General features: G+C 45.0%; 1 protein-coding gene across 1 annotated transcript; it reads right to left on the bottom strand.

Annotated features, from left to right (window-relative positions):
* Positions 1-9,200: 9,200 nt before the first annotated feature.
* On the bottom strand, positions 9,201-10,163 carry LOC140904857 (olfactory receptor 14I1). Its single transcript, XM_073327168.1, has one exon. The coding sequence runs from the start codon at positions 10,161-10,163 to the stop codon at positions 9,201-9,203; it is 963 nt and encodes a 320-aa protein (XP_073183269.1).
* Positions 10,164-12,759: the final 2,596 nt, after the last annotated feature.

Genomic DNA, 12,759 nt, shown 5'->3' with positions numbered 1-12,759 from the left:
AAGTCTTCAAGAGTTCTAATTGCAATTCATATTTCTGATATTAAATTTGCCCCATATATTAATACTCTAACATATTTAATTGAAATAGAAAACTTACTTTGTTGGTCTTTATTCCAATTTGCGATGCACTTGATCTGACTATGTTAGGAATCATTGGTCATTATCTATCTATCTATCTATCTATCTATCTATCTATCTATCTATCTATCTATCTATCTATCTATCTATCTATCTATCTATCTATCTATTCACCCACTGCCAGGATTGTTTGGTTCTCTCTCTCTCTCTCCTGCCCCCAACACTGTCGTATTCACCAGCTGTTGTCAGATCCCTTCGCTGGATGTCCTGAGTTGCAGGGGTCTCTCTGCAGTTCCTAGCACAGATGGGCGCTCCCTGCTTCCCTCCTAGGGCAGGCTTGGGTGAAAGGTGATGGACTAAATGGGATCAGGGACTGAAAGACACTCCCAGCTGTTGAGCTGATCCTGGTTTGTGCCAGCTTCAAATAAGGTCACAGCCCAAGATATCCCTGCTCTGGGGCTAAATAGCTGAATCTGGTCTCCAGGGCTGTGAGCCCAGCTCTGCTCTCACCTCAGGAGCAAAGCATCCTGACAACCTGCCCTAGTTGACCCTAACTCCCCAGAGGGGGAACAGCACCTGCCCTGCATCTCACATGATGACAGCATCTCTTGAAGGACCTTTAGCTAAAAACAAGGCAGGGCTGGATCACAAAGGGGGTCCCCACAGGATGGCAAAATAAAACAGATATTTGTAGCACAGACATGGGATCTACAATAGCTAAGAGCCTCTTGGCACCAGAGTCTCAGTTGGCCTGGAATAGCCTGTTCCTTCATTAACTCCACATAGTCACCTCTAGGGGAGCAGAGATGTTTTTCTCCTGCATTGCACCAGCAGCTCTTGGGATGCAGCCACCAGAGGAACCCACAGCTCAGGCTGCCCTGGCTGCTTCAAGTTCCTCACTAAGAGACAAACACTAAAAACTAAGGACCAGGTCCTGGGCTGGTGTAAGTTGATACACTTCCACTGACTTCAGAGTAGTGAGGGCTATTTACACCACTTGGGGATCTGACTCATTGACTTCCAGGGAGCTACATCCATTTACACCAGCTGGGGATCTGGCCCATGACGCAGTTTCCAACCCATATCCTTTGCCTGTGAAACTGAACCAAAGAAGAGTCAAACATTCGTAACCAGGCTCCTCTTTCCTAGCTCTTTGTCCACTGGGATGAATTACAAGTATAACTTGTAAGGGTGACAGAGCGATTCATTCCCACTTGGGACAGAACTGGGGACAGTGTTGTGGAGATTTTCTGCATCTGATCTTCAACTTTTATTGGGATGAATAGCCCAGGTCTTTTTCTTTCTTTCTTTCTTTCTTTCTTTCTTTCTTTCTTTCTTTCTTTCTTTCTTTCTTTCTTTCTTTCTTTCTTTCTTTCTTTCTTTCTTTCTTTCTTTCTTTCTTTCTTTCGCAGTAGTAACATTGTTTTCTTTCCGGCAGACGACATTAAAATAAAAGGCTCCTTTGGCTACAGATGCACTGTTTAAAAATGTGTAATTTACACGAGACATTCATGTCAGAGAAACTGATGAAATACAAAGAGCCAGAGAGTAGAAATCAGCCCGAGACCGATTGGAATCAGTGGTTCCGATCCTCAGCAAGTTCAAATCAGGGTAGCTCCACTGAAGTGAATGGGTCAGTGCCCCAGTTTCTGTAAATCACCTCTAGCTGCCTTGGACTCAAAGGGTCCAGATCCCCAAACAGCTGTTGTGTAAATCAGCCCCAGCCCCACTGAAGTCAATTAGACCAGTTCCTCAGTGAATGTAAATTGGCAGAGTGCTATGGAACTCGGCCAGGTTACATGAGCTAAATATCAGTGCCGTGATGTTGAGTCTTTTGTTTGTTCCTGTCTCTGAGATTCTCATTGCTGAACATCACAATCCCATCTCAATGCTCCTGGAATATTCCAATAGCAGGGTTCATAGAAACCTGCAAGATGGGTACCCAACCAGTAAGTGAACTGATGAATATTATTACCATCACAGCAACGCCCTTCTAGTTGAGGTTGCAGCATGACTTCTGTTTAAAGGTCCTCCTTTCTTAAAAAAAAAGAAAAGGAAAAAACAGAAGACATGCTTAGTCAGATTCTTTTGAAATTTAATGTGCCTTAGGAGGGTGCAGGGTAGGATTAGTGACCTTAATATGGGGTCATTTGAGCCAAGGGTTGTGGAGATATGAGCCCCGTTACAAGTTTCTAGGTTTTGTTTATTTTGCTCAAAGCTAGAGATCAAACTATTGATGTGAGGCAGGTCAAACTGGTCTCAATCTGTCTCATTTTACCCAAGGTAGTGCACGGCCCCCACTAAATCTTGGGGGACCCGAAATGAGAATGGAATTTAAGAAAGTCTGCGTGTTGGATTGTGCGCTTGTGCCAATGCAGAAGGAGGGCTAGAGGATTTCCAGTCCCGCCATTTAGTATGGTTTAAAGCTCAGTTTCTGGAAGTGCACTAGAAGCTGAATGGTTACTCGGATAGCTTTGAAATTTGGGTGCCTCCTGGTTTCCCTGGGGGGAGCGTATCAGCACCAATGACCAGTGGGGGAATACACAGGGATGCCATTAACGTCTCTCTGTTTGAACTGGGGTAAGACAGCTTGGAAGCCCCAGCCCATGTTTGTAGCTCTCTCCGTTCCTAACTGTGCAACACTGGACTTCATTTCCTTCCCCACCTACATTTCCATCCATACAAATGTCCTTTGCTTGATGTGGCCACCTCTCCATGGAATGGGGAAAAAATGAAACAAAAACCTGTGAAGTGAAGAAATTTCCTTGGAGAAATTTGCTCTGCTGAACACACGGCGTGCACCTCTATGATCAACCCCTGGAACTGCTGCAGTCAGCGGGATTATTGCTAGTGACGGCAGTGGGATCAGGACTGGGCCTTCCCTGCTATGTAAGAGCTGAGGGTTGTGTGGCTGACAGAAGAAGACTATTTCTATCAGGAAATTGCAAATTAATTTGAGATGGGCCCAGCTCACCCTCCGTCGCCCCCCCCCCCCCAAACTCACTCTCCTGCTGGTAATAGCCCATCCAAAGTGACCACTCTCTTTAAAATGTGTATGAGAGCAGGAGAGTGAGTTTGTGTGTGTGGTTTTTGGAGGGGGGTGGGGGGGGGAGAAAACCTGGATTTGTGCTGGAAATGGCCCACCTTGATTATCATACACATTGTAAAGAGAGTGGTCACTTTGGATGGGCTATTACCAGCAGGAGAGTGAGTTTGTGTGGGGGCGGGGGGCGGAGGGTGAGAAAACCTGGATTTGTGCTGGAAATGGCCCAACTTGATGATCACTTTAGATAAGCTATTACCAGCAGGACAGTGGGGTGGGAGGAGGTATTGTTTCATGGTCTCTGTGTGTATATAATGTCTTCTGCAGTTTCCACGGTATGCATCCGATGAAGTGAGCTGTAGCTCACGAAAGCTCATGCTCAAATAAATTGGTTAGTCTCTAAGGTGCCACAAGTACTCCTTTTCTTTTTAGTAATAGGATGAAATTTCACAGTGAGAAGTGTAAGGTTATGTATTTAGGGATTAATAACAAGAATTTTAGTTATAAGCTGGGGACGCATCAATTAGAAGTAACGGAGGAGGAGAAGGACCTTGGAGTATTGGTTGATCATAGGATGACTATGAGCCGCCAATGTGATATGGCCATGAAAAAAGCTAATGCGGTCTTGGGATGCACCAGGCGAGGTATTTCCAGTAGAGATAAGGAGGTTTTAGTACCATTATACAAGGCACTGGTGAGACCTCACCTGGAATACTGTGTGCAGTTCTGGTCTCCCATGTTTAAGAAGGATGAATTCAAACTGGAACAGGTACAGAGAAGGGCTACTAGGGTGATCTGAGGAATGGAAAACCTGTCTTATGAAAGGAGACTCAAGGAGCTTGGCATGTTTAGCTTAACTAAAAGAAGGTTGAGGGGAGATATGATTGCTCTCTATAAATATATCAGAGGGATAAATACCGGAGAGAGAGAGGAATTATTTAAGCTCAGTAGCAATGTGGACACAAGAACAAATGGATATAAACTGGTCATCGGGGAGTTTAGACTTGAAATTAGACGAAGGTTTCTAACCATCAGAGGAGTGAAGTTTTGGAATAGCCTTCCAAGGGAAGCAGTGGGGGCAAAAGACCTATCTGGCGTTAAGATTAAACTCGATAAGTTTATGGAGGAGATGGTATGATGGGATAACATGATTTTGGTAATTAATTGATCTTTAACTATTCATGGTAAATAGGCCCAATGGCCTGTGATGGGATGTTAGATGGGGTGGGATCTGAGTTACTACAGAAAATCTTTCTTGGGTATCTGGCTGGTGAATCTTGCCCAAATGCTCAGGGTTTAGCTGATCGCCATATTTGGAGTTGGAAAGGAATTTTCCTCCAGGGCAGATTGGAAGAGGCCCTGGAGGTTTTTCGTCTTCCTCTGGAGCATGGGGCACGGGTCACTTGCTGGGGGATTCTCTGCTCCTTGAAGTCTTTAAACCACAATTTGAGGACTTCAATAGCTCAGACACAGGGGAGAGATTTTTCGCAGGAGTGGGTGGGTGAGATTCTGTGGCCTGTGTTGTGCAGGAGGTCGGACTGGATGATCATAATGGTCCCTTCTGACCTTAGTATCTATGAATCTGTGAATCTATAAGAATGGATTCTCCTGTCACCCACAAAAGGGGTTCCTGCAGGGCAGGACTGGTGCACATTGGCAAGGGGCAGGATGTGGAGGAAGTGTATCTAGCCACAATCTCTGCTTCTACATGTTCTTTTGAAAAATAGACTTCAGGCTGAGGTTTTCAAAGGAGCCTAAGGGATTTAGGCACCCAAGTCCCACAGTGTTTCAGCTGGAGTTGTGCACTCCTGACTCCTTTAGGCACCTTTGAAAATTACAGCTTTCAGCCTCTTTCTGCCTCTGATCTGGCTGTTTGATGAAGAAGGAAAACAGAACAGGCAGGGGAGGGGACAAGGAAGAAAGCCCTTTGTCCAAAAAGCAGGTCATTCAGTGTTATCAGTGTATAGTCTTCAGCCAATAAAACATCTTGTTTCAGCCCTGAGTGTTCAACATGTTGCATACAATTTCCTCCATAAGCCCACAGAGCGAAATCCATTCCTGGTGTAACTCCCTGGAATCCAGTGGGCTCTCACCAGATGAATTTGACCCAATCTCAAGTGTTTTACTACTGAATCCTCTGCAATGCCCACTGAGGATAATCACAGCTCTGCGCTCCCAGTCGGCGTTGTGCCCAGGGAATTCTCCACATGGCCTGCGTCCTCTATTCTATTGACACCTGAATCCCTGAGCCTTTACACACTCTGCAGAATTTAAACACGGAGACATGAATGGGAAGAGATTGTGCCTGATAAAGTGTCCTGAGGAATGATGACACGTCCTGATATAAACCTCCACTGGGTCAATGGAGGAGATGAGGAGTCAGATGTGGAAAACTATCTAAAGTTTTAGGTATTTAGAAACCTAAATACTCAGCTGGGTTCCTACTGGGGTCCTCAGATGTGCCTAACTCCCATTGATTTCATGATTTCCACTCATCTGAGCTGTCACTAATTATCTCCAACTGGGCAGTCTTCTGAAGGACCAGTAAGCCAGCTCGGACTTTTGAAGCCCATCTGGACAGTGCAAAGGGGAGTTCAGTCTCCAGAACACACTCATGACCTGCATCTTCAAAGAGATTGTGCCAACCTGCAATGGGGACATTGTCTGTCCATCCAGCTAGTGGCGGGTTTTGTAGTGACAGGGCAGATCCATGACCTCAGATCCAAAAGCTCCTCTCTTGAATGTTGAGGAATTTGGGATCCCAGCGTGGATTAGAGTCTTGATTTGGACCCATCTCTGCTTTTCTGTCATGTGAATGCATTCTTGCTTAGGGGAATATTTCTTCTTTCAGCCTGAGTAAGCCTAGATGCTATACCCCAGCAATGTCCCAATCTTCTTCCCACTGGAGTCCATAGGCTCTCCATGAGTTCTGGGTACAGCTGGTTGGGAATTTTCCACTGGAACAATTTTCTAATGTGAAATTCTCTTTCACAAAATCAAAATTTTCCATGAGAATATTCTCTAGTGTCACCTTGGTCACTCCTGTTCTCTGCCTGTGGAACACAATGGTTTAGTCTCCCAAAGACTGCAATGCTGAGTTTAACTAAGTCATTTGACTCAATGCAGGGGTATGTGGGTGAAGATTAGTGGGCTATGGCATACAGGAGGTCAAAGTGGATTATCTGTCAGTCCATTCTGGCCTTCATGAAGTTATGAACACTGGATCATTGCTTTCAGAGATGACTTAAGGTTGCCTGGGGCCCTGGGCCGGAGCAAGTGGGGGGCCCTGGAGCTGGAACCATGGCCCTGTTCCGCCCCTTCAACCCATGGCCCCACCCTGTTCCACCCCTTCCCCCATGGCTACAACCCCTGCTTGCTCCTTTTCGGGGGCTCCCCCACTGCAGCCACGAGACTGGAGAAGCTCTATGCCAGTGCCAAGATGGGGAGCGAGAGCTCCCAGGGGCCACAGTGGGGGAGATTTTTCCATGGGCTCCAAATTGGCCGTGGGCCAGGGCACAGGCCACGTTGGCCCGTGAGGTAATCTGCCACTGATTGCTTTCACAATATATTTAAATTGCATCCAAAACCCTGTTATTATACATATATATATATATGGTGAAAGTTGGAATATGCCCGATTTGTGGTTGCTTACACAATCCCCCATGCATCAATGTTGTGCCCTGCATGAGGGAGGGGTCCTGGCAAATCGTGCTTTAATGGAAATGGCACAATACAAACTACCCGCATTGCTCAAGTGTAATTGAAGATGCAATTTACAACTGGCATTAGATCATAGTTGACAGAACTGCAGTTGACTCTCCAGGGTGGTGTTGTCTCTGCAGGAGTAAGGGAAATTAAATTCAATAGATATGACTGACACTGAGTATACACTTTGGGACAGATTTTACCACCTTTCTTCATGTTGAGTAGCTCTATGGATTTTAATGGGACTGCCCATGGAAAAGGGAATTCTCAGTGTGAATAATGGTGTCAGACTCTGTTGGTTAGTAGATAAAGAGATACATATTCACAGCATCACAGCACTGTACGCTGTACACCATTCACACTCAGTGCTCAGTAAAGAGAACAGTCAGTACCTGAAAACCAGTAGCACCTATGGCTGGTTAAACATTTTCCATCAAAAGATTTATGGTGGAAAATTGGACTTTTTACTAAATGATTTTTTTTTCAGAAAGTGTCTAATTTTCTCTTGAGAATTGATTTTTCACTGGAAAACTGAAATCCTAAAAACCAAAAATTTTGAGCAAAAAAAGAGAGAGTTTTTCTAAAGTTTTTGGCAGACTTTGACCCCAAAAAATTGGGTTTGGGATTTCAAACAAGCAAACAAACAAAACTGTTATGAGGTTTTCTTTGAAAAGTCTAAATTTTTCATGAGAAAATTGTACACACACACACACTCAGAGATGACAATTTGTGACTAGTGCTGGTATCAGAGAAAGGAGACAAAACTGGTATGTGCCAACACAAGGAGAGGAATATGAGTTTTGATACATCCTGAAACTACCAATCGGTCCCCATTCACATCTAGCTATTTATATATACTAACCACCTGGCTGAAGAGTTATTCTTTCCTCTCTCGCTTGCTCTCTCACCCAGTGACTCCTTATCTATTTATCCAAAGTGTAACAGGTTCAATGGAAGAGACTGGGGAAGCTCCACATCAGAATACCCCACAGCTCAGGGGTTAGACACTCAGTGGTTAGGACACAACCCACATTTTGAATGGGAATAGATCCAATGGGTGGTCTCTGAGTACACGTACCAATTGGGCCCCACACATGAGTTAGCAGACAAAACCCTATCTTCCCTCCAGATGGTGAATTGCTCCGGGACTGAGGTGGGAGACAGGTGTCTGGACACCTGGGGTGTGGCTGTAGTTTTATTTTAGCTTTAATATAATTAAAAGACACCTATCCGAGGCCCTAGGTGCCCTAACGTGTCATTACTAATACAATACAATCCCAGCTGCCTTAAAATAGTAATTTCAGCAGAAACTCAGTCATCCAGAGAGCTACAGAACTCTTTCTCACCCCTTCATCATTGTGGGAAGCAAACTGTCAGATCTGTCAGAAAACCCAGTCAAAGAGAGAACACATTGGCCTCCCAAATACATGACAAACTGCTGAAACAGCCATGTAACCAATCATTTCCCTTCCCCCAAAGAAGGGGGGAAAAAACAACCCTGAAGCCAAACTGACCAACTGATAAAACCAAACAAAAGCCAGACGAGATAGCTTTTACAACCTGGCCCGGTACCCACTTATACAGTCACCCATCTCGTGAAAGCGGACCCAATCTCTGGGTGCCACATACTTCCAAGGTAATTGCGTCTGGGTAGAGTCTCATCGTCACTAGCTCTGGGGCTCTAGGAAACACTGCCAAACTCAGACCTCTGGTCTGACGCCCTTCCCTTGGCCATTGGAGCCCACTGTCCAGCTGCCTTACAACTCAAAACCAGTGTCTGAGTTCTCCCAAGCCCCCAGACACCTACACACACTCTGCCAGAGCTTCACCTAGGTTGTGCTCATGCTAGGCTTCTAGTTGAACCCCTTTAAGAAGAATATGATAGGAAGGCGAGGAACATGTGTTGAGCCAAGGGATTTCTTAACCACAGAAACTTTATTCATTAAGCCCTCAAGAGTTACAGATCTTCAAAAACAAGATGGTCCTGAGACATGCCCTCCCCTCGTTTGATCTCATCCATTCTGTAAGTCCGAGGTTGCAGGCTGAATCCAAGCAGAGTTTATGCCCCCAAAAGGAGAAGACACAGCGACCTCATGAAGTCCACTAGGGACTTGATTATGGCTATTCATTTGAGGTGGAAGGTGCTCAGAGAGTGTGGTGATGGGTGGCTGTACAAAAAACTTGATAGATAGATAGAGTCTGATCTTATCTACACTGGTGTAAATCTACAGTAACTCCCCTGACTTGAGTTGTGTTTGTCTGCATTTTTACCAGTCTAAATACAGCTTTCTGCATAAGCAAATGGCAAAGCATGTTCTCATGGAGATAATAATGTCATCAGAGGATTACATGTATAAAGAAACATGGAATGAAATCACAACCAAAGGGAAAAAATGGACAGATTATTTCTGGTGAATAACCTCCACCCTATCAGTTTCCTCAATGCAGCTTTGATCTCCTTGTTCCTCATGCTGTAGATGATCGGATTCATCACTGCTGGCAGCACGGAATAGAGAACAGCCACCACGAGATCCAGAACTGAGGCTGAGCTGGAGGTGGGATGACTGTAGGCAAAGGTGGCAGTGCAAAAGAACAAGGACACCACAGTGAGGTGAGGGAGGCAGGTGAGGAAGGCTTTATGCCGGCGCTGCTCAGCGGGGATTCTCAGCACTGTTTTGAAGATCTGAACATACGACACAATTATAAAAACAAAGCAGCTTAAGCCTAAACACACACTAAAGGCAATAGTACCAGTTTCACTGAGGTACAAGTCAGAGCCGGTGAGCTTGAGGAGCTGGGGGATTTCACAGAAGAACTGACCCACCACGTTGCCTCCACAGAAGGAAACTGCAAACGTGATCCCAGTGTGCAGTGCAGCGTAGAGAAAAACACTGATCCAGACACCAGCTGCCATTTGGACACAAGCTCTCCTCTTCATCACTCTCTCATAGTGCAGTGGTTGGCAGATGGTGACGTATCGGTCATACGCCATGACGGTCAATAAAACAAGATCTGCTGAAACAAAAAAGACAAAGAGAAAAACTTGGGCAACGCATCCAGAATAAGAAATTGACCTGGTGTTCATGAGGGAATTGACCATGGATTTGGGGACAATGATAGAGATGGAGCCGAGGTCTAGGATGGACAAATTCATCAGGAAGAAGTACATGGGGGTGTGAAGATGGTGGTCGAGGACAACAACTGTGATGATGAGAAGATTCCCTATCAGGGCTGCCAGGTAAATCACTAGAAACATGATGAAATGTAAAATCTGCAGCTCCCGAACATCAGAGAATCCCAGGAGAAGGAACTCGGTCACAGTGGTTCGGTTGGACATTTTCTTCCTCAGTGTGATGTCTGGGGAGGGAAGGAGAAGGGCAATGGTCAGGATTAGAGTGCCAGAGGAATTGATCCTGATTCTCTCTCTGCAGTATCTCATGATGTGAATACCAAGGGTGCACCGCACCATCACTTCCATCAGCCAGAGCACTAATCAGGTGCACTACCACATTAGTGAAAACTGGATTATTTCACTTAAAGTCAATGGAGCTGGGTCAGTTTATGCCTTCTGAGGCTCTGGCCTTAGATAAAATGCAGTATGAAGGATGGGACAAAGTACAATCCAAATCCAACAATTCTAGCCCAGATGGTTTCCTAGTGTGACAAACAGCAAGCCCACAACTTGGGCATGAAACTAACATACTAAAATGACAACAGCCTGATTCCCACTTTCCAGAGAAATACAACATTAACTCACTCAGCTTCCTATGTGGCAGCTCGTCTGTGATGATTCCTCCACACAGACGGCCTGCTACCTCTTTCCAGATTGATTCATGGTACCAATTCTAGCTGTACTTCCATCTCAGTGTGATGATGGGCTAGGAGCATCGCTCAGTTACTGCTAGGTTGAATTGTTTCCCTCTGTGACTTTGTGTCTGTGCTGTGCAGGTCAGTAGCAGTCAGGAGACTTGGGTTCCAGTTCTTCTGACTGGAAGCTCTTAGAGGGGTGGACCGTGCCATACTATGTGTATGTTCTGTGCACCGCTCAACAGCACTGCCATTTAGGTGGCAGCAATATCGGACAGCAGATATGGTGCTAGAGCAGGAGATCTAGGTTCTAATCCCATTGACCTTCTGTCTCTCCTTGGGCAGTGTCAAGATAGAACGGTTTTGTCTGCGGGCTTCAACTCCGTCTTTTAGCTTCACAGTGCTTAAAATATATTCTGTGGGCTATCGACTTTGCTTTATTCAGTTTAACCATCCTGGAGCTATCCCTTTGAAACAGTTGCAATAGAGCGAATGGGTTTGAAATTGTGGTTATTAGTGGAAAATCTTAATGTTTCCCACCTTGGTGCAAAACTAAGTTTCCAGTTGTGGGTAGACAGACATTTTCTGCTTTAATTATTTCAAAGGCAAATTGGGTTTTCAATTGAACACATTTTCATGGAAAGTCTCTGCTATCCTCAATATATATTTTGTTTTTCCAAAGATAGCAGAGGTTAATTTTTTTCAGTTTTCAGTTAAAATTGTTTTCTTCTCAGTTGCCACGATGAAACAAACGTTTGAGTTTTCACAATTTCTATGGACAATCCATTTTTGCTGCTGAAAAATAAGCAAATAAAAAAGTCTGACTGGTGCTCGGTATTTGATTAAATTGATAGTAAAACTCTTCAAGAGTTCCTCTTGTCATGCATATTTATGTTCTCACATGTGCCTTGTATATTAATACCCTCACATATTTAATTGAAATAGGAAACTTACCGTGCTGGTCTTTGTGGATTTTTTCCCAACTTGTGATGCATTTGATCCTCCTCTGTCAGAGAGATAATGTTCAGATAATCCCATCTGTCTATCATGCCCCCATCACTATATTATCCAGAAGCTGTTTCCTGAGTTGCCGGGTCTCTCTGCAGTTCCTAGCAGACAGCAGACTCCACAGATGTGTGCTCCCTGCTTCCCTCCTTGGATAGGCTTGGCTGAGAGGTGATGGACTAAATGGGATTAGAGACTGAAAGCCCCTCTCAGCTCTCGAGCTGATCCTGGTTTGTGCAGGCACCAGGCATGGTCACAACCTGGGATGTCCCTGTTCTGGGGCTAAATAGCTGAATCTGGTCTCCAGGGCTGTGAGCCCAGCTATCATCTCACCTCTGGAGCAAACCACCCTAACAACCTTCCCTAGATGAACCTAAACTCAGGGAACAGCACCCTCCCTCGATCTCACACAATGGCAGCATCCCTGGAAGGACCCTTGACTAAAATTAAGGCAGGGCTGAGCCTCAAAGGGTATCCCAAAGGGATTGCAGAATAAAAGATATATTTATAGAACAAACATGTGACCTACAATCGCTAAGCCTAGTGGCACCAGAACCTCAGCTGGCCTGAAATAGCCTGTTCCTTCATTAATTCCACATAATTACCTCTGGGTGAGCAGAGATTGTTGTTGTTTTTGTTCCCCCCCATCCCCTTTCTCCTGCATTGCATCAGCAGCTCTTGGAGTACAGCCACCAGAGGAACCCACAGCTCAGGCTGGCTGGGCTGATTGAAGTAGGTCATGAAGAGCAAACACTAAACACGAAGGACCAGATCCTCAGCTTGTGTAGCTAGGGCTATTTTTGCCAACTGGGGATCTGGCCCTTTGATTTCAATGGAGCAATGGCTGATTTACACCATCTGGGGATCTAGCCTGTTATATAGTTTCAAATCCATATTCTTTGCCTGTGAGTTTTTAAACCAAAGGCGAGACAAAAGTTCTGAACCCGTCTGCACTTTCTTAGTTCTTTGTTCCATGGGATTAATTACAAATGTGTAACTTTTAATGTTAAGGAGTGATTCATTCCCACTAGGGACAGAACTTTGGAGGAACTCAGGGTTGCTAAGATTTTCTGTATCTGAACTTTCACTTCTATTAGGATGAATGGCCGAACTTTCTTTCT

Source organism: Lepidochelys kempii, unplaced genomic scaffold, assembly GCF_965140285.1.
Source record: "Lepidochelys kempii isolate rLepKem1 unplaced genomic scaffold, rLepKem1.hap1 scaffold_134, whole genome shotgun sequence".
In the NCBI taxonomy this organism is placed as follows: domain Eukaryota; kingdom Metazoa; phylum Chordata; order Testudines; family Cheloniidae; genus Lepidochelys; species Lepidochelys kempii.
This window is presented reverse-complemented; position numbering and strand designations above follow the sequence as displayed.